The sequence below is a fragment of the Thermobia domestica genome, chromosome 1, assembly GCF_964235325.1.
Source record: "Thermobia domestica chromosome 1, izTheDome1.hap1.1, whole genome shotgun sequence".
Lineage (NCBI taxonomy): Eukaryota > Metazoa > Arthropoda > Insecta > Zygentoma > Lepismatidae > Thermobia > Thermobia domestica.
Window position 1 is genome coordinate 232,411,474 of NC_137454.1, and position 25,449 is coordinate 232,436,922.

The window sequence follows — 25,449 nt, forward strand, 5'->3', positions numbered from 1 at the left end:
TTTTTTTTTTTTTTTTTTTTTTTTTTTTTTAAGGATTGTCTGTTTCCTGTTAAGTGCTTTGGGGCTATGCGGTCGTAAAGTTGATTTTACCACATATTTTGATGCCCATGCTCACGTAATCGATTTCGACCTTTCCCTTCGTATAGACTTTTTGCTTACTTATCTGCATCTTCACAACATATCTCCACACATACTACATACACTAAGCGCGACAAATTTTATAGAAACTTTAAGAGTGTTGTATATAAATTATACCAAAATTAACAGGATCCTGCACAATGTCGAACTGAAATATATAAATTGCATTGGTCTCGATCGTTTCAATCTAATCGACTCATGTGCTCAATAATCTTGAAAGTTTTGCATTAATCACGATTACCTACTCCTCTTCTATTCGTTTCGAGCCCGATTTCTACGATATGATTTGCGAGACAAAATGTCTGCAATATTGACAAAATGCCGCTGAAACAAACGTATGCCGCCTTCTTTTCCTCTTCACTTACCGATGATTTGAAAAAATGAAGTTTTATTTTATTGCATCAATAGTAGCAACTGCAAAATATGATGAAATCAACTCTCGCCTGCTATTAGTTGACAGTAGCCCATGCGGCGGAACTCCGCTCCAAACAACTCCCATTCCTTGCTCTTTGCAAGTAGTTACTATACAGATGTGTAGATCGCGAAAATGTGCTAGTTGTGGTTCCGTTGCGAGAAGATCGAGAGCTACGTGCGTAATGGACGATAGCGGGAGTTCTTAGATTCTATAGTAGATATCGAGAAAGATGATGAGGTTTCTCTCTCTGAATCTGCCTATTTCATCATACCAGACAAAAAGAAAGAAAGAAAAAAAAAATGGTACTCACCTTGTTTCGGTTTCTCTTTTTCTTCTACCACACTCGGATAGTACCTGTCCTGAGGCAGGATTAATCTCGGAGTTTCTTCTTGTTTTATACAATTGGTAAGCTTAGGTGTGGTATCTTCTTCCACAATATCTACAGGTACTATAGAAATAAGATTCGATTTCTGAACTCCATTTCTTCGGAAGTTCTATATAAGAAGAAAACCACATGATAAATTTCATATAATTGAGTCTGTGATGGATTTCTTATCTACAACAGGTCTTTGTAACGAATAGCTAAGAAAATTGTAGAATGACTTAGTAACTAACAACCTGATTCTCAACCGTTTCACCATTGCATGAAATAATGAACTTCCTATGGTTATTCAACATGTATTTCTTCATGGTTTAATATGAACGCGACGTAGATTCGAATAAGAAGTTATATTCTTCTCACTTCTTTTGCTGCTGTTGCTTTTACTGTATGATGGCGCCATGATGTGGATTTGTCTATGCAGCTTATCCTTGGTCACTTACAGTCTCTACCGGTGCCTGGGGAACGTCACGGATCACACACGAAAGAAGTGTATTGAAGTTTTGTACGCACACGGACATGCAACATATTTCTCAGAGCATGTGACAGCTAGTTGTGTTGGTGCAACTATTAACGTTAATGCTTTAGTTTAGGCTATCTTGTTAAGTAAACTCTACAGAACAGCAATCCTTATCGCTGAATTTACCGATTTAACAATATTTAATTAGCAATTCCTTATTGACCGTCACATGTGATTTTTCACTTTGTAACGTGAATTTTCGTTGATCTCCAAGAAAGAAAAAAAAATGTACACGCTTTTTAAAAAGAAAATGTATACCATCTTTGTGACAGTAACTGCTCGCCTTGATTATTTGGTTTGCGTTTTTAACGCTCGGGTGAGTGGTGTCTTGGCCTTGACTAACTCGTCACTGATTGGCCTGCCATCTACTGGCTGAGTTGTAGACCTCGTGTAGCGGGCGTTTGCAAGCCAGTTGGATTCGATAGGTAAGACCTGAGAAGACGCGTATCTTTTACTTCCCTTTATAATTTGTTAATTATGAGTTGAATTGAGGAAAAGTAAAATGGATTGAAGACAAGAACAAGAATATTCATTGTAACGGGAGGCTAAGTATTTAGGCTAAAGCTTACTAAATTTTGAACCTATTCTTTTTCTCCTGTTATTAGTGGGATTCTTTTTATTGTGCTTCAATGACTTGTTCTGATTTGAATGTTTCGACGTCCATTTAGTAACTGCCTGTAAGTACATTTTGGTTCAGATTGAAAAGAGTAAGAGTTAAATGTAAAAATTCGTAAATTTATAGTAACCTGGTTTTCTTTTGCTTGTTTCTTCGACTGAATCCACGTAGTTATTTCGGCTTATTACCAAAATAATCAAATCGTGCAATTACTGCAAATTTGAGATTTCTCGTTCAGTTGTACGACTTAAAATTTTGCTCCTGAATAGTAAGTTGTTATATTAATGTTTCCTATATTTTGTTATTTGTGAGTTATTTTGTTTTAAATTAGAAATTTACTTACATATATAGCTATTGTTGAACTGACAGATTAGGAAAAAAAAAGGAAGAAAGAAAGAAAAGAAAGACAATAAAAGTTAATCATTAATCACATGTATTCATGGAGTCTAATTTAACTGAACCGAGGTCCTATGCACGCGAGTAAATTACGCTGCAACTTAACTATGACTTCCTACATCAGAGTTGCCGTTCTTTTTTCTTCTGCATTCAACTGATCTTTGCACCCTTGAACAACCTTTGCTAGTGATATGAAACGACAAAATATTTTGTAACAACGTATATTCAATAGGATACGACTGCAAAACAGCTCATACGTAACACAAAGAGTTCATTTCTGTGTTCTAGGTCTTGAAAATGTACAGAACACCACAAATTAGGAAATCATTTACAAAAATGGCTTAAAATTATGTAAAAACATTCATTTACCTATAAAAAGTAAAAAATTTCTTTTATTATTTCCAATTATCTTAATCTACGTCATTATAAGCAACTGTAGTCATGTTATCATTACCGATATTATTAGAGTACTGTTAGGCCTAAACAAATTCTACCAAAGATTGCCTTGATTCTTATATAACTCTAACTTTCATCAAAACAGTGTTTTATTATTTTATCAGGCTTAACTTATACATTTCTACCGAATTGCTCCTTTAAACCACAAACCATAATCTTCACGAAAATTCTTACACCTTTCTTAAATTAGCAACTGCCAACTTTACATAAACACACACTATGAAAAACTACCACAATTATACCAACAATCTACCTCGCAACGCTCTTCAGTTTCTTTTTCAGTATGTGCACTAACTTTTAACACTTTCTGCCCATATGCTCCCAACAAGTACGGAGGAATTATAGTTTTTTCAGAGCATTTTATTTTGTTTGTATGATATTTCCAAAATATAAAGACAGGTACTGTTGTAGTACCGTTACTGTTTCTTCCTGTTTCAATTACTAACAATTTTTTTTCTTTCTTCTTTCGATATTACATTTATCTTGGTTTCTATGAATGGGAAATAACGTAGGCCCCCATCTTTAAAACCATAATAATAATAATGAAAAACTGTTTTACCGCTATTTTAATATTTTTTTACTCGAGTACCCAAACCATCTTCATGTATCTGTTCGGTATTACTGTGGTATACAAACAAACTAGACACAGACACACTATTATTTTCGAAACAACAGATACATATTAAGACGTTTTTGGTCACAAATATTCAGGAGAAAAGAAATACTAACACTTTTTAAGTTTACTTCCCCTCAGTCACTTCACACGATGGGTAAGATGAGCAAGGAGAGAAAAATCATACATCATGTATGTAGCAGCAAACTTCGTTTTGGTGCACCATCAGCGGAGTGAGGAATGCTTCGAAACTGCCAGCACGAGGTTGGCTTTTACCGGATGCTTCAGGAAGGAGAAGTTTGTTCTCTTGGAGCTAATATATATGTACCCAATAGCATAAATAAGTACAATTATTTTTACATTAATAAATGGAGGAAACAACTGATGTTTGTAACACATCAATTACTCTATGTAAGTGCGAACTCAATGATACAGAAAAGAGCGAAAAAATGCATGACTGGACTGGGACTCGAACCCGAGATCTTTACCGAGCCATTCCGTGAGGGAATGTATAGCTGTTCAGAACTGGATAGTGTAGTGGTTAACCCATCGGCACGGTACACCGAACATCCCGGTCCAGTCGTGCATTTATTCACTCTGTGTGCATTATAAAATTGTTTTTGTTTTCAATCATATTTCTCAACTAGCATTCCTGTCATTTATAGGCTTGTAATATATCGATGACAGTTGTTGCCCAACGTAACTATTTCTCTGCGGAGCCAGAACGGAAGTACTATATATTTTCTTGGGGATGACTTCGCTTCGTTTTTTAGTGTCCTTAGATTACACTATCCTGCAAAATTAAGGTAATTAAAAAGTGTTTTAAATATAATTGCTGATCTTTATGTAGTTTGGTACGCTAATTACAAAAATAACATTCATATTTCTCTATCACGTAAGGTTATTAAATAAAAGAGGTCATACCTGCAAGGAAAAAACAGCTTATATTTTTACTTATGAACATTGTTTGTAAAAAGAGTACCTTTCAGTTTTAAAATAAAATTCGAATAAATGTTTACATGTTCTCATGTTAACATTTTGCGTGAAAACTCCGTCTTTGGCATTTTCTTTTGTTGGCTGATTGCGAAAGATCTCTGCAGCGTCCAACGGCGTGCCTGCATGTTAACGTTCCATCTTCCCTTGTATCTTCGATCTATATTCTTGATACTTTGATGGAATTGCTCTCCTGCTTGTCACTTACTACACCTAGATTCTCCGGGAGTAGTCTGAATCTGAATTAGAGAACTGCAGTTTAATAACATATTTTCTATAGTAGGCTTGAAGTTAGGTTCCTTATTTGTGAACGACTTCCTTAAACGTATTCCAAGCCTCTTGCTCAGGTATCAGTCATCGTATCATCAAACTCCATCTTTCATTAGTCTTCTGATGTCTGGACCAATAAATACACTCTCTTTCAATTTAGCTTTTGAAAATTTTGCAAAATTTTAAATCAAGTATCGAAACCACTCTCCCTCTTTTGACAGAGCTTTCACGTACTATTTTATGACGCCAAGTTTAGTATGAAGTGGCTTGAGCAGGGTTCTAATATGATCCGTATTATATTTTTACCTCCACGTTATAGATATTCGAGGTGACTAAACTTACGGGGTCAAGTGGTGAGCCCATTCGCTCATCTCTGGTATCTCTGCTATCCCATTCGCAGAGGAAACATGCATATTTGGTGTAACACGCCTGTTGTCCTAGAATGATGAAAATAACTTTTAAATCACCGCGTATTGCCAATCCATATTCATTGTACTTAAGTTTTGTAAGGATTACAGATAGATTTTCATTACTTTCGTTTAGAAATACAGAGTGAGCAATGGGAGACTGAGGCGTCTGTTATTATGAAGCAACACTGCTTTAATGCTTCTTTCAGAGAAATCAATGAGCAGTCTCCAGTCCTTAATCTCATGGTATATGCAACTTCTCTATCAATCCAGCGACATTGCAGCAATATACTAGACTTTCTTCATCACAAAAGTAAGGAATGAAATCTCTTTCTCTGTTTCTAAACAAAAAAAAAAAAAAAAAAAAAAAAAAAAAAAAAAAAGTACCTGATGCAAAATATATATATATATTTTTTTTCCCTTCAATCGAGAATCCAGTAGCTCCTAATTCCTAACTAAATTATTAAGTTCTGCCTGTGAAAATAACTCAGGCTCTTGTCTCCTGTAATATGCTCACTCGTCTGTCCTGATTATTATTTTCCTCAGAACTTAAGTTGGTAACCTCTAGTGTTTTTTGAAGGATTGGAATAAATATTTCTGAGGAATGTGAAACGAGGTGTCTTGCCGACGGGACAGGACGTTCGGGCGCCACCATTTGGGCGCGGACGTTTCGGCGCTGCCGTTTGGGCACCGGACGTTTGGGCGCGAAGCCGTTTAGGCGCCAGACGTTTGGGCGCGAGGTACATAGTAAAAATCACAATTTACGACATATAAAGTAAGCTAGGCACTGAAAACTAAGCGCGAATCAAGATATACATACATTTCCTACACTTCTATCTTTATTTCACCTCATTTATCTGTAAATTTTCTATCTCTATCTTATTTATTCATCTAAATTAAATATTTTAATGCCTTTGTGGCATTTGTTGCCTAAACTCGTCATGGATTGATTTTTCGCTTGTTCACGATTCTTGTACTTCTGATCTAATGTTGATCTAATTTTTGTATTGGATAAGAATGAAGGAATCAGACGAACTGTTAATAATTTTCTTAATGTTAATTAAAACATATTGATTTCATTTTTGTAAGTTAATAATTACATACTTATGAACGTTTGCCAAACTCTTCTCTTCCTTAAGTCCAATAAAGAACTGCCAATAAAAGATTTCCGCGCACTCGAGTTGAGGAAAGTGGCCAAGCGTAGCGTAGTCGCTAACGTTCTCGCCTTCGGTGCGAGCGGTCCTGGGTTCGATTTCCGGTGGGGACACTCGGTCGAAAAAGTGTAACACGCTATTTCAGGGCAGCCACCCTGAATGAGGTTTTTCTGGGTTTTCCTCATTCACAGCAGGCAAATGCCGGGGTGGTACCTAATTTATAGGTCCAAGCCGCTTCCTTTCTTCCCCAATCCTTTCTTTCTTCCCTTTCCTCGGATAGTGTGCTCCCTCAACGTGACGGGCTAAATGACCTTAGATGCCGAGAGCCCAGAAATCTAAAAATCCTAAATCCTAATCGAGTTGAGGGAAAGATATTTCGCATACAGGGTGTCTAAGACATATTTCGCATACAGGGTGTCTAAGACATTGAGTTTAGGAACTGCCGTATTTCTGGTATCACTTTTTTTTATTAACATTCCAATATAAAAATCAAAACTTAACACTTTTTTCGTCGCATTGTAAGCATTTAATCTGCATTAAAGAAAGTGGCGAAAGAAAAAAAGAACGATTTCAAAGCGAAAATTAATAGTGTACATATATTGGTCATTTAGCTACTAGAAATGTGTTTGACATTCACACTTATTGCATAACTACAGTAGAAGGCCTGCTTTAAGTTTTTTTTAATGAACTATGCTCACTATATATGTAATGCAGTCAATCATATCTTGTCTGGTGTACTTACCTTCGGCTTGAAAAGTTATCAAATAAAAAGCTCCTTTAACTTTGGTTGAAACTTAAATTTACAAAATTTAATTGTTAATTCAGTTTTTAGAATTTTGAAATTCCAGTATTTCTAGTATGTAAAACAAAATCCAGTATAATTCAAGGTCTTCTACTACAGTAGACACCTTGTGATATCTTGATTCGAACTTAGTACTCAGCGCCTAACATAATGATTAGAGCAACCCAAAAGCATAAAAAGCATAATAGCAATATAGACATATGGTTGATACCTTGAACATGGTTGTGGTTATTTTAAGGGTGCAGAAGAAACTAATTTTAAAAGCATAATAAAGCATAATTTTAGAAAATAAAGCATAAAGCATAATTTAAAATATATAACACAATTCTTGGAAAATTCTGTTTAACTGCAAGTGTAACATACTATATTAATATTTTTTAAAACCAATATCTACAAACCAAAATCATTGAGAACATAATAATGCAACAATGAAAACTAATTTTTATTTCTGTAAACTTTTCGGCGTAATCCTTTGATGTGGAGAAAAAGAAGGAAATGAAGAAAACTTTCCGCCAATAACGAATAGCACAAAAGAACTCCACACTATAGTGTTATGTGTACCTCTTGAACTTGAGCACTTCCTGTATTTTTTGGTGATATATTTTACTTTTCCTTTCTGTATGCACCTCTAGGGAGCACACAAGTGAAACAAAAACTGACTCGAGTAAAGTATATCTCTTTACAGTGCATTAAGTAGAAATTTCATTAAATATGAAAGAAACTGGCTGCGATCAAGATATTTAGAATATTTAATGTATAGTAAATATTTTACATTATACACAGTTAATATAAAACAATGACTGAAATTGACAATAAAGCATAATTTGGAAAAAATAAAGTATAATGTGGGTTGCTCTAACAATGGCTTTTTAATTTAACCCGCGCCCAAACGTCCAGTGCCCAAACGGCGGGGCCCAAACGTCCGCGCCCAAACGTCACGTACCGCTTGCCGAAGGTAGTGCTTCTAACTCGTTTGGCAATTCTATAATAAGAAATGGTGTTCTTTGCTATTAGAATTGCACAAAGTTCAATTAATAAAGAGTTGTGCCTGAAATTTGCTTAACGAAGTTAAATTTAATTAGTAGGAAATACATATTGTATTTGTTTCCTATACGTTTACCTTGTAAATTTGAAACTACATTATACGTTAGTCTTTCCGTCATGTAGCGAGAACGTCTTTAATATGCTCCCCACATAGCATTCAAAGAAAGAGCCAAAACGTACAGCAAGATATGCGGTTGTGAAAAAAACCTTACGTGATAGAGCTTTTTCGATTATTCCATTGAAATCAGCACCCCGAAATCTATAAGAATCACTTACTAGTTTCTAAGCACTTTTTCATCGCAGGCTAGTGTTATCAGTACAGTAACACTTTATATTTCTTTTTAATACATAACGAAATACATTTTAGGGTGTTTTATATCTACTTCGCACACTTTTAAAAGAATGTTGTACTGTAAAAAATAAATAAACAAACATTTCCCACTTCAGTCTCAAATTCAAGAAGTCTCTTAAACGGAGGTGAAATTTAATTTTGCGCAAACCCACGCTGCAACTATGAGTCAAAGACTAGAAATACCTTAGTCTGGAAAATAATGAAATTATATACATAAAAGAAGCAAGATCAACCGAAGATTGTACTTACAAAATTATTATTTCGATGATTTCCTCTGCGAAAATGACCTCTTCTTGCTGACAAGACTGGTTTATAAACATTATTTTCAATTGGCTTCTGCTGTCTTTGTTGCAAATTTGCAGGTCTATTTCGCAAAGTTTTTAATGCTGCATTACGAAGTGCTTCCAAATCATCATCATCATCACTGTCATCCTGTTTTGGAACAGCAGAAGACTGAACCTGTAAATCGGATATAAAAAATTAACCAAAGAAAGAAAAATCAATCAACGTTTATGCAGGGAAGTTTAAATACATTTTCAAAAAACAGAACACCATATCTTTCATTTGAAACCTCTCTCCGGTGAAATATTGAAAGAAACGTGTATGAGGCATATTACACTAGAACAAAAAGTATCAAACAGCAATGAACGAAATTAGGTAGAGATTAGGAAGGCATCATTACTAATTATAGTGAAACTTGTCTATGTTTGCCTACAAGTTCCACTCCATAGTGGCCAACTTCAGAAAATAAATAGCTTTTTTACACAAAAATTGAACTGACGAGTAGGGGGAGGCTCATTTTACTATTTCAGAGAGTCTTCTTGATTAAAAAAAAAAAATCAAGAAAACCTGTTATTCTTCATTTAATGAATGTGAACCACAAACATCATCAAATCATTGCACTTTTATTGTTCCCAGTGTTGCTAACTGTGACATCAAAGTTAACGAAACTTCGCTAACTTTAAAAGGCTGCAGTTAATTCATGAAGCATTGGTCGTGAATGGTATTTGGTGTGTTTATTATTCATGTTAAGTTGAACCATCTGACAAAATTTCAGAATTTTAAAACATGGTGTTTTCGAGAAAATGGCGATTTTTGAAAATTTTACAATTTCTCGAATTTTTTGTGACAAAACGGTTGCACACAGAATACAATTTTTTTTTCGGAAAGCGGGTAGCTAGGTCTTACCAACCGTGAAAACAGAATTTTAAAATTCGAACCCGAAGTGCTCGAAAAAAATTCGCAAACTTCGACTTTTCAGATAAATTGACGTTCATTTGTTAATTTATGTACAAAAAGATACGCATGCGCAAACCAAATTATAATAAAATATAGTTTATTTATATCCCTATGTACATACCACAACAAGAATTATAACTCTACCTGTCTCCATAGCCGAATGGTGTGGCTCCGAAGTTGACCTTTTTCCATGTCTTCTACAATTCATAAATTGTACTCCCCGTCTTTATTGGCCCATTACTTGGCGGGAAAATTTTTTTCGACAAAACAAAAAAATATGGGTCTCTTGAAAACATGTCTAGTTGCTATAAAAAAAGTTTCAACAATATCTGAGATGGTGATGGTACAATTTTATATTTTTTTGCCTAAGTTGAAATGGAAGGCACCCAGATTCTTACTACGAAACCGTTACTGAAAAACATTACGTACTTTTAAAGTTGTTAGTAAACAGATATTAAAATGTCAGTTAAAAAACGGAAATTACTGATGTAACTTAACCAAGTGTTTTTCGAAATACCCTAGAGCCTCGCTTAGTTACATGAACAAACGTGGTAGTAAACGAGTCATCAGTGCCGTATATAGAACTGTCATCTAAATGACCAAGATAATGAAATTATCCAGCAAACAGACGAAATTCTGAGGTACAAAAGTAGGTCCACTGTTGCTTGTGGCTTTCTTTCTACTTTATATATTCCACATAATTCTTTACGGTAATGTTTGTAACTTAATAAGTAACACTATTTTATTAGGCTGACGTTTCAAACCAACGAATTCAGTATTTGCGCAACATGCACTAAAAGAAAAGTATACAATTTTGTTTCAGTATCCATCGGTTATACATAGATCCACTCATAGATATAAAAGACTCAGAGGAGCAACAGAAATAAAATTACGTGGTAGAATACTGAATAAGGAGAAAGGTTCCAAATTAAGTGGAATTTGGAATATTTTATTACCATGAAAAAAGGCAAAAAGGCCGACAGTAATAATAATATCTAAGAAAACAGTTAATATTGTACATCTGAGTCAAATCGTAAACCGCAATATTTGATTGTTATACGACTGATATTTAGGCCTAATATGAATTAAGACTACTACAACTTCTACATTTGGACCGGCAGATTAAGACATATCTGTGTCATTTTAGCTGCAGTATGGCTGTGACGACTCTATCTCATTCAATATTTTAGCTTCTAACGGACTTATTTACATAGAGGACTTGGGCTAAGTGCTGCCTCATAACTCTCATAACCATTAATTATTTTGAAGAAAGGAAGAAAAGATCCCGCAAATTAGTACAGCTCTCATGATAAACACCGTCCCTTGGTTTTCAGTGGGTCCTCTGGTGATGGTTAGCGGTCGCATCACTACCTGTGACTATGTCATCATGTGCATCTTATGGTTCAGATGTTGTTACCGAGCAATGACGCATATTCCAGGATGACAATGTGCCCATTCACATAACCACAGCTCTTGCGGCATAGTCTGGGGATCATAGATATACATCCAACACATCCCTGGCCTGCTCAATTTCCTGAGCCGGATATAATTCAACACCTGGAAATGATTTTGAAGACAAATCCGGCTCAGATTTTCACCTCCATTCTCTCAAGGAACTGAGCGATGTATTCTAAGGAGAATGGTGTAATATTCTACTTACCATTCACGACCTCTATGACTCCAGTTGACGTCGCATCAGAGCTGCTCTGAGACGAAAGGTCGTTCAACGCCACATTAACATTCTTAAGTTGCACTTTTCTCAGATGCTTTTATTAAACTGATAAGGAACTGAGACCTGCGTTGTCGACTTAATGGCGACAATTATTGAGATAATTTTCTGGACTATGCCTGTTAGAATAGGAATCTTGTTTTCTATTCCTGAGAAACAAACTCGTTTCCACATAGCGAGAGGATTTTACGGAACAACCTCAACTGACGAATAAATTTGGACTATCTCTGACGTCACATGCCCAGCTCCTCCAATCAAGAGTGAGTGAGTACATCAGAACTATCATGGCTGAAACTGATCCAACTAATCGTTTTCTGACTAATCGCGTATCGCACGTAGAGCCATGAGCTCGTAACTTGCGCCTACACTGATAAACTGCTATCTGGCAGAATTTGGCAGTAATACGCTGCATAAGTAATTAGTACTACGCAGGGGGGAGTGATTTAAATCAGTATAATTTAAATCACTTGATATTTTAAATAAAAGTCGTTGATCTAAATTAAATTCCGAAATAAATTAATTTAAAGTGAAAATAAGTAAAATCGAGCCTCTGGTGTGTTATTTCAATTATGGAAGATAATCATAATACAATAAGATGCAAATGTATGTACAAGTGTATGTATGAGTGTTTCATGTAGAGGATGATTACGGAAAATTCCGTTTTGAACGGGAGGAATTCTGGTTTCTTATCTCCGTAACATAAGGTTTTTAAATCGTTAACTATTTCAACGAGAAAATCACCATGGACATTTAAGACGAAAATTCTTTTGTGTGTTATAAAATCGTTTTTAGATTTTATAACTTTAGGCGAAATTTGCGTATTTTATATATATTTCGTGCCGCAAGCTAGTTCCAATTATTATTATTTTTGTATGTCCCTGCCAAATGTGAGTAACTTTTGTGAAAAAAAAAGTATCATGTTGATAAACGTCGCCGTACTTTTTTCTTAGTGCTTAAGAAACATTGTTTGGGATCAGAGATGCAAAATAGCCGGCTTTATTGAATTGATGTTTTTTTTTTTCACATAAAAAGCCGGCTTTTTAGGGAAAAACGGAAATTTTGGTTTTTCTCATTTTCATGATTTTTCTATCTAAATAGCTTTCTTATAGTATACTCTATAGTTAAACAAGATCTCATGACCTAAATGCCACATTTCTCTTTAGAATTCACCATCATGATGGATGGAGCACACGTTTTATGAATTAAACATCAAGTACGTAGTATTTGAGAGCAATTTTAGAGGCTATATAACTTTATTTTAACTTCTGAGTTATTGACATATTTTTCTTCTTTAGATCATTTCATTTTTAGTTATTCGTGTTTCATTTCTTAGAACTTAGTACTCAAGTTTCTAGCACATAGTTAAACTTATGTTTTTCAATATATCCGTCAGAGCATACTTCCACATTTCTGTTATATTGTAGCTGTGTAATGACGCAGCAATAATCTTCCGAATGCAACCTTGAATACCATTTTATACAAATAATCAGTACGGATTTAGAAAAGTGTTTTGAGGGTATTTTCTTATTAATGATTAGTTTTTTTTTCTTCTAAAAATGAGTGATTTTCATTTGAGGGGAGTTTGAAGTTTATGAGTAAAGACATAACTAAAATTTCGTTTGTTTTACAAATTCCGCAACTTCGGAAAACAGGCTTCAGTCCAAAGGACACCCCCACCCTAACCCCTTTCGCAAATCCGTCATTGCTGGCAATTAGTAATAACAACAATTTAAAACATAAGAAATGAAATCAACCAGGAATCACAGTACACGCACTATCTCTACATTCACAGATGGAATTAAGAACTTTTGTCGAAATGGTCGAATGCGGGACTGAATCCCGGATTTCCCAATAGAAGGGGAAAAGCTAACGACTCACTCATGTTTGTTGTGCTTGACTTAAATGTGTTTCGTAGTTTTTCTTTTTTTCTTTTAAAAAGGGAAAGTTCCGTAATGACATGTTGAACTCTAGTTAAAAATACAGAAACCTTCAGGACTGGGTAAACCGTGATGGTGGTTATATATTCCAGAGCCTTGAAAACCAAACACTCAGATGAACAGTATTACGCATATGATCCAACAATACTTTCCTAACCCTAAACAAGCTTAAGGAACAGTCTGTGCATTACAGAATTTGGGACTTTACCGAATTTGCAGGTCCGAAGCACCTGACAGGAGGTAACAGATTATCACGTACGTAATAAATGAATAGAAAATACATTTTCAACATTTCTGTTCCATTTCAAAGAAGTTTCTGTAGGGGTAGCAAAGGCCGAAGCAAGAGGTGCATTAACAAATTAGGTGATTTTTGAGCGATTAATTTGTTCTATATCTGTCTCAGGCTAAGTATTTTTCCTTGTAATTCATTCAGATTTTTATAAACGTCTTATGTTGAATGTTGTTGTATACCTTAACGTGAAAGCACCATATTCTCCCAAAGAAAGTCTAAAATCTGATAAAAATCACTTTCAATGTGATCACCTTAGTTGTACCAATAATACACTGACAAAAAGCTCAAAAACCCAGGTGGGTTTTAAAGTGTTTTTTTTTTTCAGGTGGGTCCAACCAGAAAAAAAACACCGGGTTTTTTCGGGCTGGGCCCACTTGGGCAAACCCTGCGGTCGCAGCACCGAAACTACAAAACATGGAATCCGAACCACAAGAGTTTTTACTATAAATCAATGGCGCGGACGCTAACCTACAGCAAGAAGACCGTCCCCCCTTTTACCTGATTGCCCATATGGTCGGTGTATAAATGAAAAATTGTTGGTAAAATCCTTAAAGAGACTAATTTGCAAATGTTCTTCTTGCGTTTGCTTCTTTTAATCTGTAAAACGGTGAGTGTAAAGTCGCTAATAACTAATTGTTAATTATCATATAAATAGATAATTTACAGGAAAAAAAAAATCTTTAGTTTGGCATGGTCTCTAAATTAGTCAGTACTTGAAATCTGTCATATCAATAATGATAAAGTGATAACATAATTACATTTCGGAAAGAAAATCAAAAAGACTGAAAGCAGAATGGAAAGAAAAGCATAAACAAGGAACTAACTCCAACGTGCGAAGTAAATAACAAACGCACAACGTCGTCACACGGCAGACATAATCCTTCCCACTTTCACTTCCAAGTCTCCTTTTAAAAATACATTTAAAAATGCACTATATCAATATTCAAATAAACCATTTCTAAATTTGTTCCTAAATCAAGATACTGTACTAAGAATTAGTATTGTAAATAGAAAAAAAAAACGGTTCGTATTTTTTCAGAAATGTACGTTTTTTTTTAGAAAAAAACATTGCCTCTCGTTTTTTTCTAAATTTCGTTTTTTTTTCAAATAGTCATTTGTAATGCATCTTACGTCTATTTAAGTATGAAATATTTTTATGTAGGTGTAATCACCGTAAAATGCAACATAAATTAAACGCTAGATACTGATACGCTACAAATATTTTACAATTTACATGAATACCATACCTATTAACAATTCGGGTTTCAGCAGTTTTCATCAATATCAACTAAGAAATAAAAGTAGAAATGAAATTTTGTTTTTTCGTGAAAGCAGGCCTTTAATCAGTACGAAAATAATGTCACGAGCAGTATAAAATTCCAATAACTTGTCTAAAAAGGTAAAAACTAATTCTAATTTGCCTAATAGTATTTTTCTATATGTCCTATATAAAGAATTTGTCGACCAGATATATACGATATGCAGAGCCGGCTCTACCATATATGCAGTGGCGTACTTACGATTTTGTTTCGAGAGGGGCTTTCCTAACTTTCGGGGGGATTTGCCTGAAGATGTGAAAATTCTGCAAGATATTTCATATACTTTACTATAGTTAAGAAAGATTTCGGGGGGCTTAAGCCCGGAAGCCCCCTAAATACGCCACTGTATATATGCAACACGTGCATTTGCGTGGAACGGCAAACTTGGATGGTCCGGCAAAATCTGTCACAAGTATATTGTTTAAATTAAATATTTCTTGTTGGAAACAGACTTCATGATGATGGTAGTTACATTTACTAAGTTGACCTTCTATTTGAATACAACATTCATAAATTATGCTTAGGATGCATTAGTTTAAGGCCACACGGACAATGCTAAAGCAAACGGTCGAATAAATCCGAGCGCAAATTGCTTGATTGTTGTCAAATGCAAGAATTCAATTCTTGAATAGTAGTGAATATCTGTTCCATTAGTAAGTTATCACAGTTTTGATATGAGAGTAGTCTTGTTTTTGTCAGAAGCAAATTCCTTATCATTGAAGATAAAAAGTTTTATTTTTTTTTTTTTTTTTAATGTTAGAAGATGTAGAAGAAAAATCAAGAAATAAAGATAAAAGAGCTAGTTGCACAGGAATTGCAATCTGATACATTGAGATTGAAGCTCGATAGTGAATTCTATAAAAAGGATTACCATCTTTCCTCTGCAGGTGTGTTTGCTTTATCTTTCGCTATCATAATAGATTAACATTATTTAAAAAAAAAAAAAAAAAAAAAAAAAAAAAAAAACCACCAGACACAACAGAATTGCATTTTTAGTATGTATTTACGCCTTTCTGAGTGCGAATGCATTTACCCTCACCTTTGTTGTTCATGCTGGAGTAGCATACTTGAAATCATGACTTCTAAGATTTGTTCTTTCTGGAGAAAGGGGGAGGCGACAAACTGACTAGGACCTGAATATAGGATGACTCAATTTGAAGAAATGCAAGGTGTTTCAAAATTAATATTAGGGTCTTGAAACTTTATAGTATCTATTACAATTAACTTACAATTATAAATATTATATCAAATGAAAGAGCAACTCAAACAGTTTTGTACGCAACCATGTACATGCATTGTTTCTTCCGTCTGCCGTTAGAAAGAGCAAGTTGCAAAGATGGAGACTAGAGAGCAGGAAGCTTTTTGTGTTTTAATAAAGACTGAATTTGTACAGTGCAACCGTCTGTGTGAAGAATATTAAGGAGACGATTGCAACTACGTTCTTATCGTTTGCAGTTGCTACGATATTCTAAATTTCGCCAATTTCGCAAGTGAAATATTGCTGCATAACAATGAAGATTTTCTGGATCGTGTCGTCTTCGGTGATAAATCGACATTTCACCTAAGAGCTAACGTGAACACTCATAATGTTTGCATCTGGCCGTCAGCAAATCCTCAGGAGATGGTACAGTTGAAACGAGACTTCCTAAATTGAATGTGTTTTGTGCCGTATGGCGGAAAGGTTATGGCGAATATTTTCCTTATAAAGTTATTGTTTACAGCAATATTATTATTAGTCGAGACTATAACTACAACAACACGAGTTAGTAGTCAAAAAAATGTAATCAAATGTATACTCGGTGGCCCAGGTGGCCAAAGTAACACACACGGGTGTGTCACTTGTTTAATCCGCTCTAGTGTGGACACTAATTAAGATATCAGGATATTATTCTTGCAAAATGTGGTTGGACTATAGTTTATCATATTAATTTCTTTTTCTTCTGGTGTCGAATTTCCTTCTCAAATTTCACCCCAGTCAAAAATTCGACAATTTTCTAATTTCGAATTTCCTTTACTTTTTTCCCTGTAGCTTCCTTCGTTGTAGAAAAACATCCTTAAGACTTGCCAGGTAGATACCTCGGATGGATACCTAACTGTTGACATCAATTGGACGGGCCTGCGCGCAGTGTTGCCAATTAGGGAAATTAAAATTCTCCTATATTTGGGCATAAAATTAAAAATTTTTGTTTATAAATTCGTACCTATACGTCCGAGTGCAAGTCAACTTACGCCAATCGAACATTTGTCCTTACTTAACAAAAGAAAGTACAGATTGTTACAATGGGGTAATTAGAGGGCGCACGTAAAATTCGTATTTAGGTTCTAGCCCTTGATTTTTCTAGTTTTCCCTTACTTTTCTGTTTACCGTAATATATTTTTGGTAATTAGAAGCTTTGTTCCTTAAATATCGCCACAATACTTGTAGGATATATTAGTAGTGTACCAATGTTTAATTTAAGATAGTTTGCGTCTGTTTGGTAGCAGTGTTGCCAGCTACAGAATATTTTAATTCCAGATTTTAGGGGGAAATTTTGGAAAAATTATATGTTTTGTCTCTATTATTTCCCTCTTGTTGGCTATATCGGAACAAACGTACCAGTATCTGGAAGTCTCGTGTTTTCTCTACACAACGCACTATAGAAAGTTTCAATAGGATAATTAGGGGAAGTACAGTTGCGGTTTACAGTGGACCTTGTTCTCTAATTGGAAAGATAACTGTGATATTTTTAAAGGCGGAATGAGATATTTTTATTGACATGCTTACTTTATTAGATATCGTCACAATACTTGTAGGATATATTAGAGGGATACCAAAACTTATTTTAAGATAGTTTGTGTGTGTCTGATAGTAGTGTTGCTAGCTACAAAAAAATTTAATTCCAGATTTTAGAGGCAAATTTTGGGAAAAATTACCTTTTATATTCCTATTATTTCCTTCTTGTTGGCTACATTCAAATAAATGTACCAGTGTCTAACAGCCTCATCCTTAGCCTACACAGCGCACCATAAAAAGTTTTACTATAATAATTAGGGGAAGTACAGTTGAGGTTTATAATAAACCATGTTCTGGAAATGGTGAATTTCTGAGGTAGAATGAGATTTTTTTTTTAATTTCATGCTTACTTTGTTATATATCGCCATGATACTTGTAGGATATATTCTTGGAGCACTACGGTTTATTTTCAGATAGTTTTCGTCTGCCTGATGGCAGCGTTTCGAGCCAAAACAATTAATTAGCGCTATTAGGTGAAAAATTAGGAAAATTTCCCTTTTCCCCTCTATTATTACCCTCTTACTGGCTACATTGAAACAAACGTACCACTACCTGAAAGCTTCCTCTTTGCCCTACAGAACGCACCATAAAAAGTTTCAATAGGATAATTAGAGAAGCTGTACCCCGGCATATTTGATTTTTGCTTCTGAGGCTCAAAATTTCATGTGTATGACAGAATTTTTTCTTTCCCTCTTTGAATGGAAGCCAGTGGCCTCAGGATTTCACTGTACCTTGTCAACACACCAAAGATTTGTTTAGGTGACTTGAACCCATATAGCAGCAGTGGTGCTAGATACAAAAAATTTTTGAAATTCGGTTAGGGAAATTTTTGTAAATTTTCACCCCTACATTTCCCTCAATAATTTCGCACCCGTTGGCAACACTTCAATACAACTTACACCAAAAAATAGCCACATCCATTTTCTTAAAAACAAGGCCTTAACCATATCAATCGAATGAATAGTTTTTGAGCAATAAGTCACTAACTGGAAATGTAGGAAAACGCCAAAAATGACCTGGGGCCGAAAGGAATAATCACACAATTTTGCTCGTATAGGTTCAAAGAAACAAACGATTTGTAAGTTACGAATGCTTCGACTCAAGTTCTGTTGATTATTTCAATAATCTGCAACATAAATCAATAAATAATAGTTGCCAGAAAAAAAACAGACTTGAAAAAAAAAACATGAAAAAGAACGGTGTTTTTTATTGAAAAAAAAAACTTCACAGAAAAAAAAACAGTATTTTTACAACACTACTAAAAATATTCTAAAATGTGAACAGTTCTCCACTAATAAACGCTAAAATAAGCATATTACATAAATAAGCATATTACAAAAACGTTATTAACCTAGAGGTTTGTATTTTCAACGAACTTCAACTTTGACCCCTCCATTCGACAGAGCATCTAAAACTTGCTGAGAAAGTGACGGAATTTTTCGTGTCACTCTTACCGTTCCCGAGATAATAGCCCCTCCCCCCCCCCCCAAAAAAAGGTTGCGATTTCGGGAGATTTAAGGAGCCATATCTTGGGAACCGTACGTTATATTTTGCGATTTTTTAAATTTTGAGGATGTCTTCGTAAAACATAGCGTAGAACGTTTTAAGAACTCTCTTCAACAAAACACGTGGAAAAGATTTAGTACATAAGGAAATTATAAATGGATAGATATATTACAAGAATTGTTTAATGAGTGTAATAATAAGTACAAAGAATAATTGGTATAAAGCCTGTAGAAGTTAATAAGAAAAATTAACTCATTTTAAGTTCGTTCTGACAATGCTCTTGGAGCATTCTCAACTGGTTTTATTTGGGTTCAGTGCCGAAGAGTTGGTACAGCGATATAAAGTTTAACCGAAACTACAATAACTTAACCAAACCAAAACCACAGTAACCTAACAAACCTAAACTAAGTTACCCTATCCTAAACCTTAAAATGCTGGACCTACTCTGCGGTAAAAAGGCATTTATTCAATTGATATTCTATTTATCAAACCTGTTTACTATCTGAAATAGTTAACCTTAGTACAATAAACTCATGACACTAATTTCTTACCATTTAGCCTATGCCAACTACAGAAGATGATTCCCCAAAAGTTTCGTCTTTAATGACTTATTTAACTGCTACCAGCTTCTCAATCTGCAAAGGCCCCTCTAAACCTTAAATCTAGAAAATGGGTTTAATAAAGCTTCACTACATGTAGGTGAACTTCAGATGGCCACCACAGCTGTCGGAAAACTACACGCGTGAAATTTACAATGCCCGCTCTACTGGCATCCCGCAGAGACAAATTACGCTTCGATTAACTTTAATCAAATGGGTCCAAATTTCCCTAACTCTACGATAACTTGGTTCTACACTACTCCACCCTTTCAATGCAGGACACAAATCGAGGAGCCTCTCTTCAGTTCTACTATAAACGAAATGCATGTTAAACTTTGCATCCTACTTCACATAGTTTCAAATTCAACGATGTCATCAGAATTTATTGTTAAAATAGTACAATCCTTTTGCGATTCGCATATAACAAATACAGGGCATGGAAGTATGCCATAAAAGCTACAGAGCAGAATCAACCAACATGTGCTAAATGACCACTAAAAAGCATGAGTGCTATCTACCCGAGTCAGGGCAGAGTGAAACGGGTGAGTTCGCGCCTTATTGCACCCGAAAGGATTATACACGTAAGTGAGGATAACCAAAGCACGCGGGTTTTCACAATGATAGGAGTTCCAATAGCATTTTTAACGGTTTGACACTAGTAACGTTACACTTGTACACGATATACGAAAAGGGCAATTAGTTCTTTCCTAACCTGCAAATTTTCACAATCTTATAAGAGTGGAGTAGCTGTCCTAGGTGAGCTTAGAAAAGTTTCGACTAATTTTGCTAGAATTATTAAGAGTATAATTTCTTGGTCTGGGCAAGTATACAAAGTTGAGTGGGCACTGGAAAGTTTAACTACTTTTTCTTCAAAAATACATTAATAGTTATAGAATTCAGAGTTTATGTCGGGGCCAGACTTATACTTTATGTGTAGAACAGAACCCGACCAAACCCTGCGGGGCTTCTAACCCGTTCCTACTCTCACTACTACTACTACTACTTGGTAATAAATGCTGGCCCCCATCTGTCCGACATATGTCGAATTCAGTTCAATATACGGTATACTTTCGTGAAAGGCTGCGAAAACTACGATACCTTTTGCGTTAACTGGTCTTGTAAACTATTACCATAGCGTGACTCTTAGCCCCAATAATACTGTTACTACGAATTAAAGACAAGCACATATTATTAGATCACCCTACACAGCGGCATTACTGCTGTATCTCCGGACCAATTTGAAAATCGAAAAAAGTATCAAAATGTACTGCATTCGGTTATATTTCGTTTGATTACATTACGTTACGTTAGATTAACGTTATTAGGCGTGTGGTTTCAATATACGGATCCATAATATAAGTAGTAGTAGTAGTAGTAGTAATACTAGTCATAGGAGGAACGGGTTGGAAGCCCAGGAGGGGTTAGCTGAAAAAAATGAAATCTTTGAGTTTTACGTCTCGCGATTATGTTGGTTAGGCTAAAGGAGACGGTGATGATGAGTAATGAATAAACTGGTGGAATGAAGAAAGTGGGAGAGCCCCGAGAAAACACACGCACACGGTGTTTGTCCACCACAAGGGGTTAGTTGTATTCTGTTCTCGAAATGAAATGGGCAAATTAGACTTGCCCAAATTTTTCTTGCCCCTTCTACAATCTATGGATCCGTATAGTAAAACATGTGTACCAAAATGTCCACCCGCCTCCACATACAGTGCCGCTTATAACTCACAAAGGGAAGGTTCTAGACCATAGGTCCTCCATATAGGTTAGTAGCTAGGTTGGTTCTTTTCTGTAACAAAGTTTAATATTTAATTCACATAGTATTGCCGAGCGAGCGACCGCGAGTGAAGGCGAGTCAGAGCCCCGCAGGGCACGTTGTTTTCTGTCTTTATTATAAATAAATGCGAAGGGGAACCTGTGTTCTAGAACCTTGCCCGGCTTGTGTATAGCCCGCTCCCCCCAGTTCTTTGTCACCGGAACTGGAAGAGTCACTACTACTACTACTTTACTACTACTACTACTACTACTACTTTACTACTACTATTACTACTACTACTACTACTACTACTACTACTACTACTACTACTACTACTACTACTACTACTACTACTACTACTGCTGCTGCTGCTACTACTACTACTACTACTACTTATATCGAGAACAGAACCCAACCAACCCCTGCGGGGCTTCTAACCCGTTCCTACTACTAGTACTACTACTACTATTGCTACTAACTACTACTGCTACTGCTACTACTACTACTACTACTACTATCGCTACTACTACTACTACTTATACTAAAGTTTCCTTACCACAAGATTTACATCTTAAATCTTTATAACATGCGATTCCGATTCATTATGAACTAATATGAATCGTTATAATCACTATGATTCGTTAAAAATCACTGGGGGGAGCGGGCTATACTCAATCCCCTTGCCCATCAAAAACAACCTAAAAATACAACCATTTTCCTATCCCCCTTACCTGACTTTCACTCATTCTTCCACACAAACTTAAATAAATTTTCCAATTGACCCACTAAATTTCCTAAAATTGGTCCGGCGATACAACAGTTAACCCTACACAGCTTTTGCACTATTATTGAAACTTCTCAGCTTGAAGTCAGCAATGAGCAAATATATCATAGAATTATAATCCATATGTTTTACAAATGTTTTAGATCTTACAATAGTATAGATTTACGCGCTTAAACCAACAAAATATGTCACTATCCTTTGTAGTAGTTCCAATTTACCTTCTTTATATACATAACTAATGAACAATTTACCAATATGTGTTGCTTCAAACTAGGAACTACTAATACGGATGTGAGTAAAATACATAGTAGTTACGATGATGGAAAAATAACAGAAACAAATTGTTGTAAATTTCTCGTTAATTACATTTAACACTTTTTGATCAATAATACTAATATATTAGAAACATCATTCACTCGATTTTCATTTGGTTTATTTCCTACGTTTACAACTTCAAGCAAAAAATACATACCTCACAATCGTTCGCCATTTTACTTTTCACTACGACGGCGACGAACAAATACCCAGGGTTGGAAATTTTAAGCATCGCAAGGTTAGTAAAAACAAAGCATAAAAAATATGCTACTTAACGTAGAAAATTTGTACAAATACTCCGCATATAACAATCATTAAAATAATGAATAATGTATTGAATTAAGGTTTGCACTATAAAAAAAATTAAAAGTTATATTGATATATCAGATTTAGAGACTCATTGACCCAGCGATTTTCTTTAACGCAATACAAATTTTGCTTTTTAATTTGCGATAATCGGCATGATTGGTTTCTGCGTCTTTTGCGTTGCGCTCTATCTGGAATCTGTAGACGATTAAACGAATGGAGGTGGTAATTAATAAAGGTGAATGCAGTAAAGGACATAGTGACGGAGGATCAAATCTGGATATCGTACACCATTGATTGTTGAAGCAGCGACCAATGCAATGGCGGTATTCTTGTTTTCCTAAATCGAAAAATTAAAAAAAGAAGTTCACAAAATAATATTTTTGGACCAAAAGGAATTAATTCCACAAGACGAAATGCACTTGTTCGTTTTGTGGAATTCTTGGAACCATGACAAACAATTACAGCAGATGTGTATTGCCAAACACTGAATTATTTGCTACGTGCCACACAAAATCACCGGAAAGAAATGTTAAGCTTTGGAATTTTTCTGATCGATGACAACGTTCGCCCACACACAGCTATTTGAACAGTTGAGACAATTCAAAAATTTCGATGATAACTATTCAATCATTCCGCTTACATTCTTAACTTTGTCCCCAGCGATTTCTTTCTTTTTTAATCTACAAAGAGTAGCTTGTGTCGAAGCGTTTCAACGACAGTGAAGTGCTGAAGACATCAGTTTTAGCTCAGACGGCAGACTTTTATAAAAAGTATACACAGATGCTTGCGTTAGCCTACGCTACTAGGAATATCTGGAAGTTCACGACGATGATTACCTCGAAAAATAGCAAAGGTATGCACTTGTATATTAATCACAATAAACTTCTACCCTTATCATTTTCTCGTTTTTTAAATATAGTTTTTTAAACATATGATTAGAGTTGAGTTTAACACCCCTTTCAGAAGCAAGGTTATATGAGATGGGACCTAATGATTAACGTGGAATCCAAACCACATGAACCGCCGCCGTTAATCGAAGCCGGGTCTCCCACGCCAAAGTCGCGTACAACATATGATTAGAGTTGCAATGATTTGTGAAGGCTAGAACTGTCACCAAAGTACATTGGTGTTGTCACCACGAGACCATGTTCTTGGGCCTGTCAGGGCACATAAGGGACATGGGCAGCGTCTAACGGTTAGTGAGCACTGTGAAGAACAATGAAAAATCCCGCGTGCTCGTGTGTGACCTTGAATTAACAGATTTTTAAAAGGTTCAACATGGGGTTGGCTAGTCGAATCGTCAAAAATTCAAGCATGTGGGGCATTCAAGTGTAACAGTGGCTCTATGTTGAAATTAATGGGAAGGTGAGAGGAAACCACATGCTTCGTAATGGTTTCGGTTGAGTTAGTCTGACGACACCAAGTGAGGATCGGCGTATTGTGTCCCAGCTCATTTAACTTCTTAACGTCCTCGCCCTCCATCCGGGTAAAACTAATGGACTCATTATAGTGTCATCCAGTATCATTGGTCGGATACTAGTAACAGTGGCCTATGAGCCGCATGTGTGGGATTACGTTAACACATGCAGCTGTGTTTGGACTTGTGAGGTACCAGGAAAGTATGATTGTTAACCAGTGAGGTATCATCATTTTCAGTGATGAACATCAGTTCGGTACCACCTCGAATGACAGGGTATGGTGAAGCCGAGAGGAGAGGACACATTTTGACAATCTTTTTGATACAGACATCGGTTCTGTTTCTGTTATCGTGATATTGTGAACCATTGTGTATGATTTCTGGTCACCTCTGGTAAGAACTCTGACTGAACAACGTTATCAGGGCCCTCATGTGTTACCTTTCAAGGTATATCATCCTGATATTTTTAATACAACAACTCTAGTCGACACGTGTCCAAAAGTGCCTCTATGATCTACCTGCATAATGTTGAGGTACTCCTTTAATCAGAAAAATCCTTTAATCTGTCTTCGACAAAACATGTGTACGACCAACTCAAATCGTCAAATATGGTATGACCCAGGGCAATATCGAGAAAACTGTCCAGTTACAACAGTTGTACCACAACGTGCCTCACGAGAGGATACAAGAGCTGCATGACCAACCTTTCCAACTTAATCAGTGCCAATCCAAGCAGGCCGGTAGCCAGCCCAAAATTGTTCGGGGGGCGATCCAACCATATTATAGTTCATATGCAAGCCTATTGCGAAAATTTTAGGGGGCAACCAAAATTTAGGGGGGGGCGGCCCCCAGACCACCCTAGATACGGGACTGCCTCCAAGTCCGAGGGGATTCTGAATTAAAATAACATAATAACGTG

General features: G+C 35.7%; 1 protein-coding gene across 3 annotated transcripts in view; it reads right to left on the bottom strand.

Annotated features, from left to right (window-relative positions):
- The window catches only part of LOC145694624 (uncharacterized), an 87,723-nt gene extending 64,613 nt beyond the window's left edge, over positions 1 to 23,110 (bottom strand). For 2 of the 3 annotated variants that reach the window (XM_081771031.1, XM_081771047.1), the window contains exons 1-3: positions 22,962 to 23,110; positions 8,805 to 9,014; positions 864 to 1,047 (exon numbers count right to left, since the gene is read on the bottom strand). In XM_081771031.1, coding sequence (XP_081627157.1) covers positions 864 to 1,047; positions 8,805 to 9,014; positions 22,962 to 23,036 — 469 coding nt within the window. In that variant the 5' untranslated portion in view covers positions 23,037 to 23,110. Of the gene's footprint in view, positions 1 to 863; positions 1,048 to 8,804; positions 9,015 to 22,707; positions 22,830 to 22,961 lie in introns of those variants that run through there. The other variant, XM_081771039.1, reaches the window with a different exon arrangement.
- Positions 23,111 to 25,449: the final 2,339 nt, after the last annotated feature.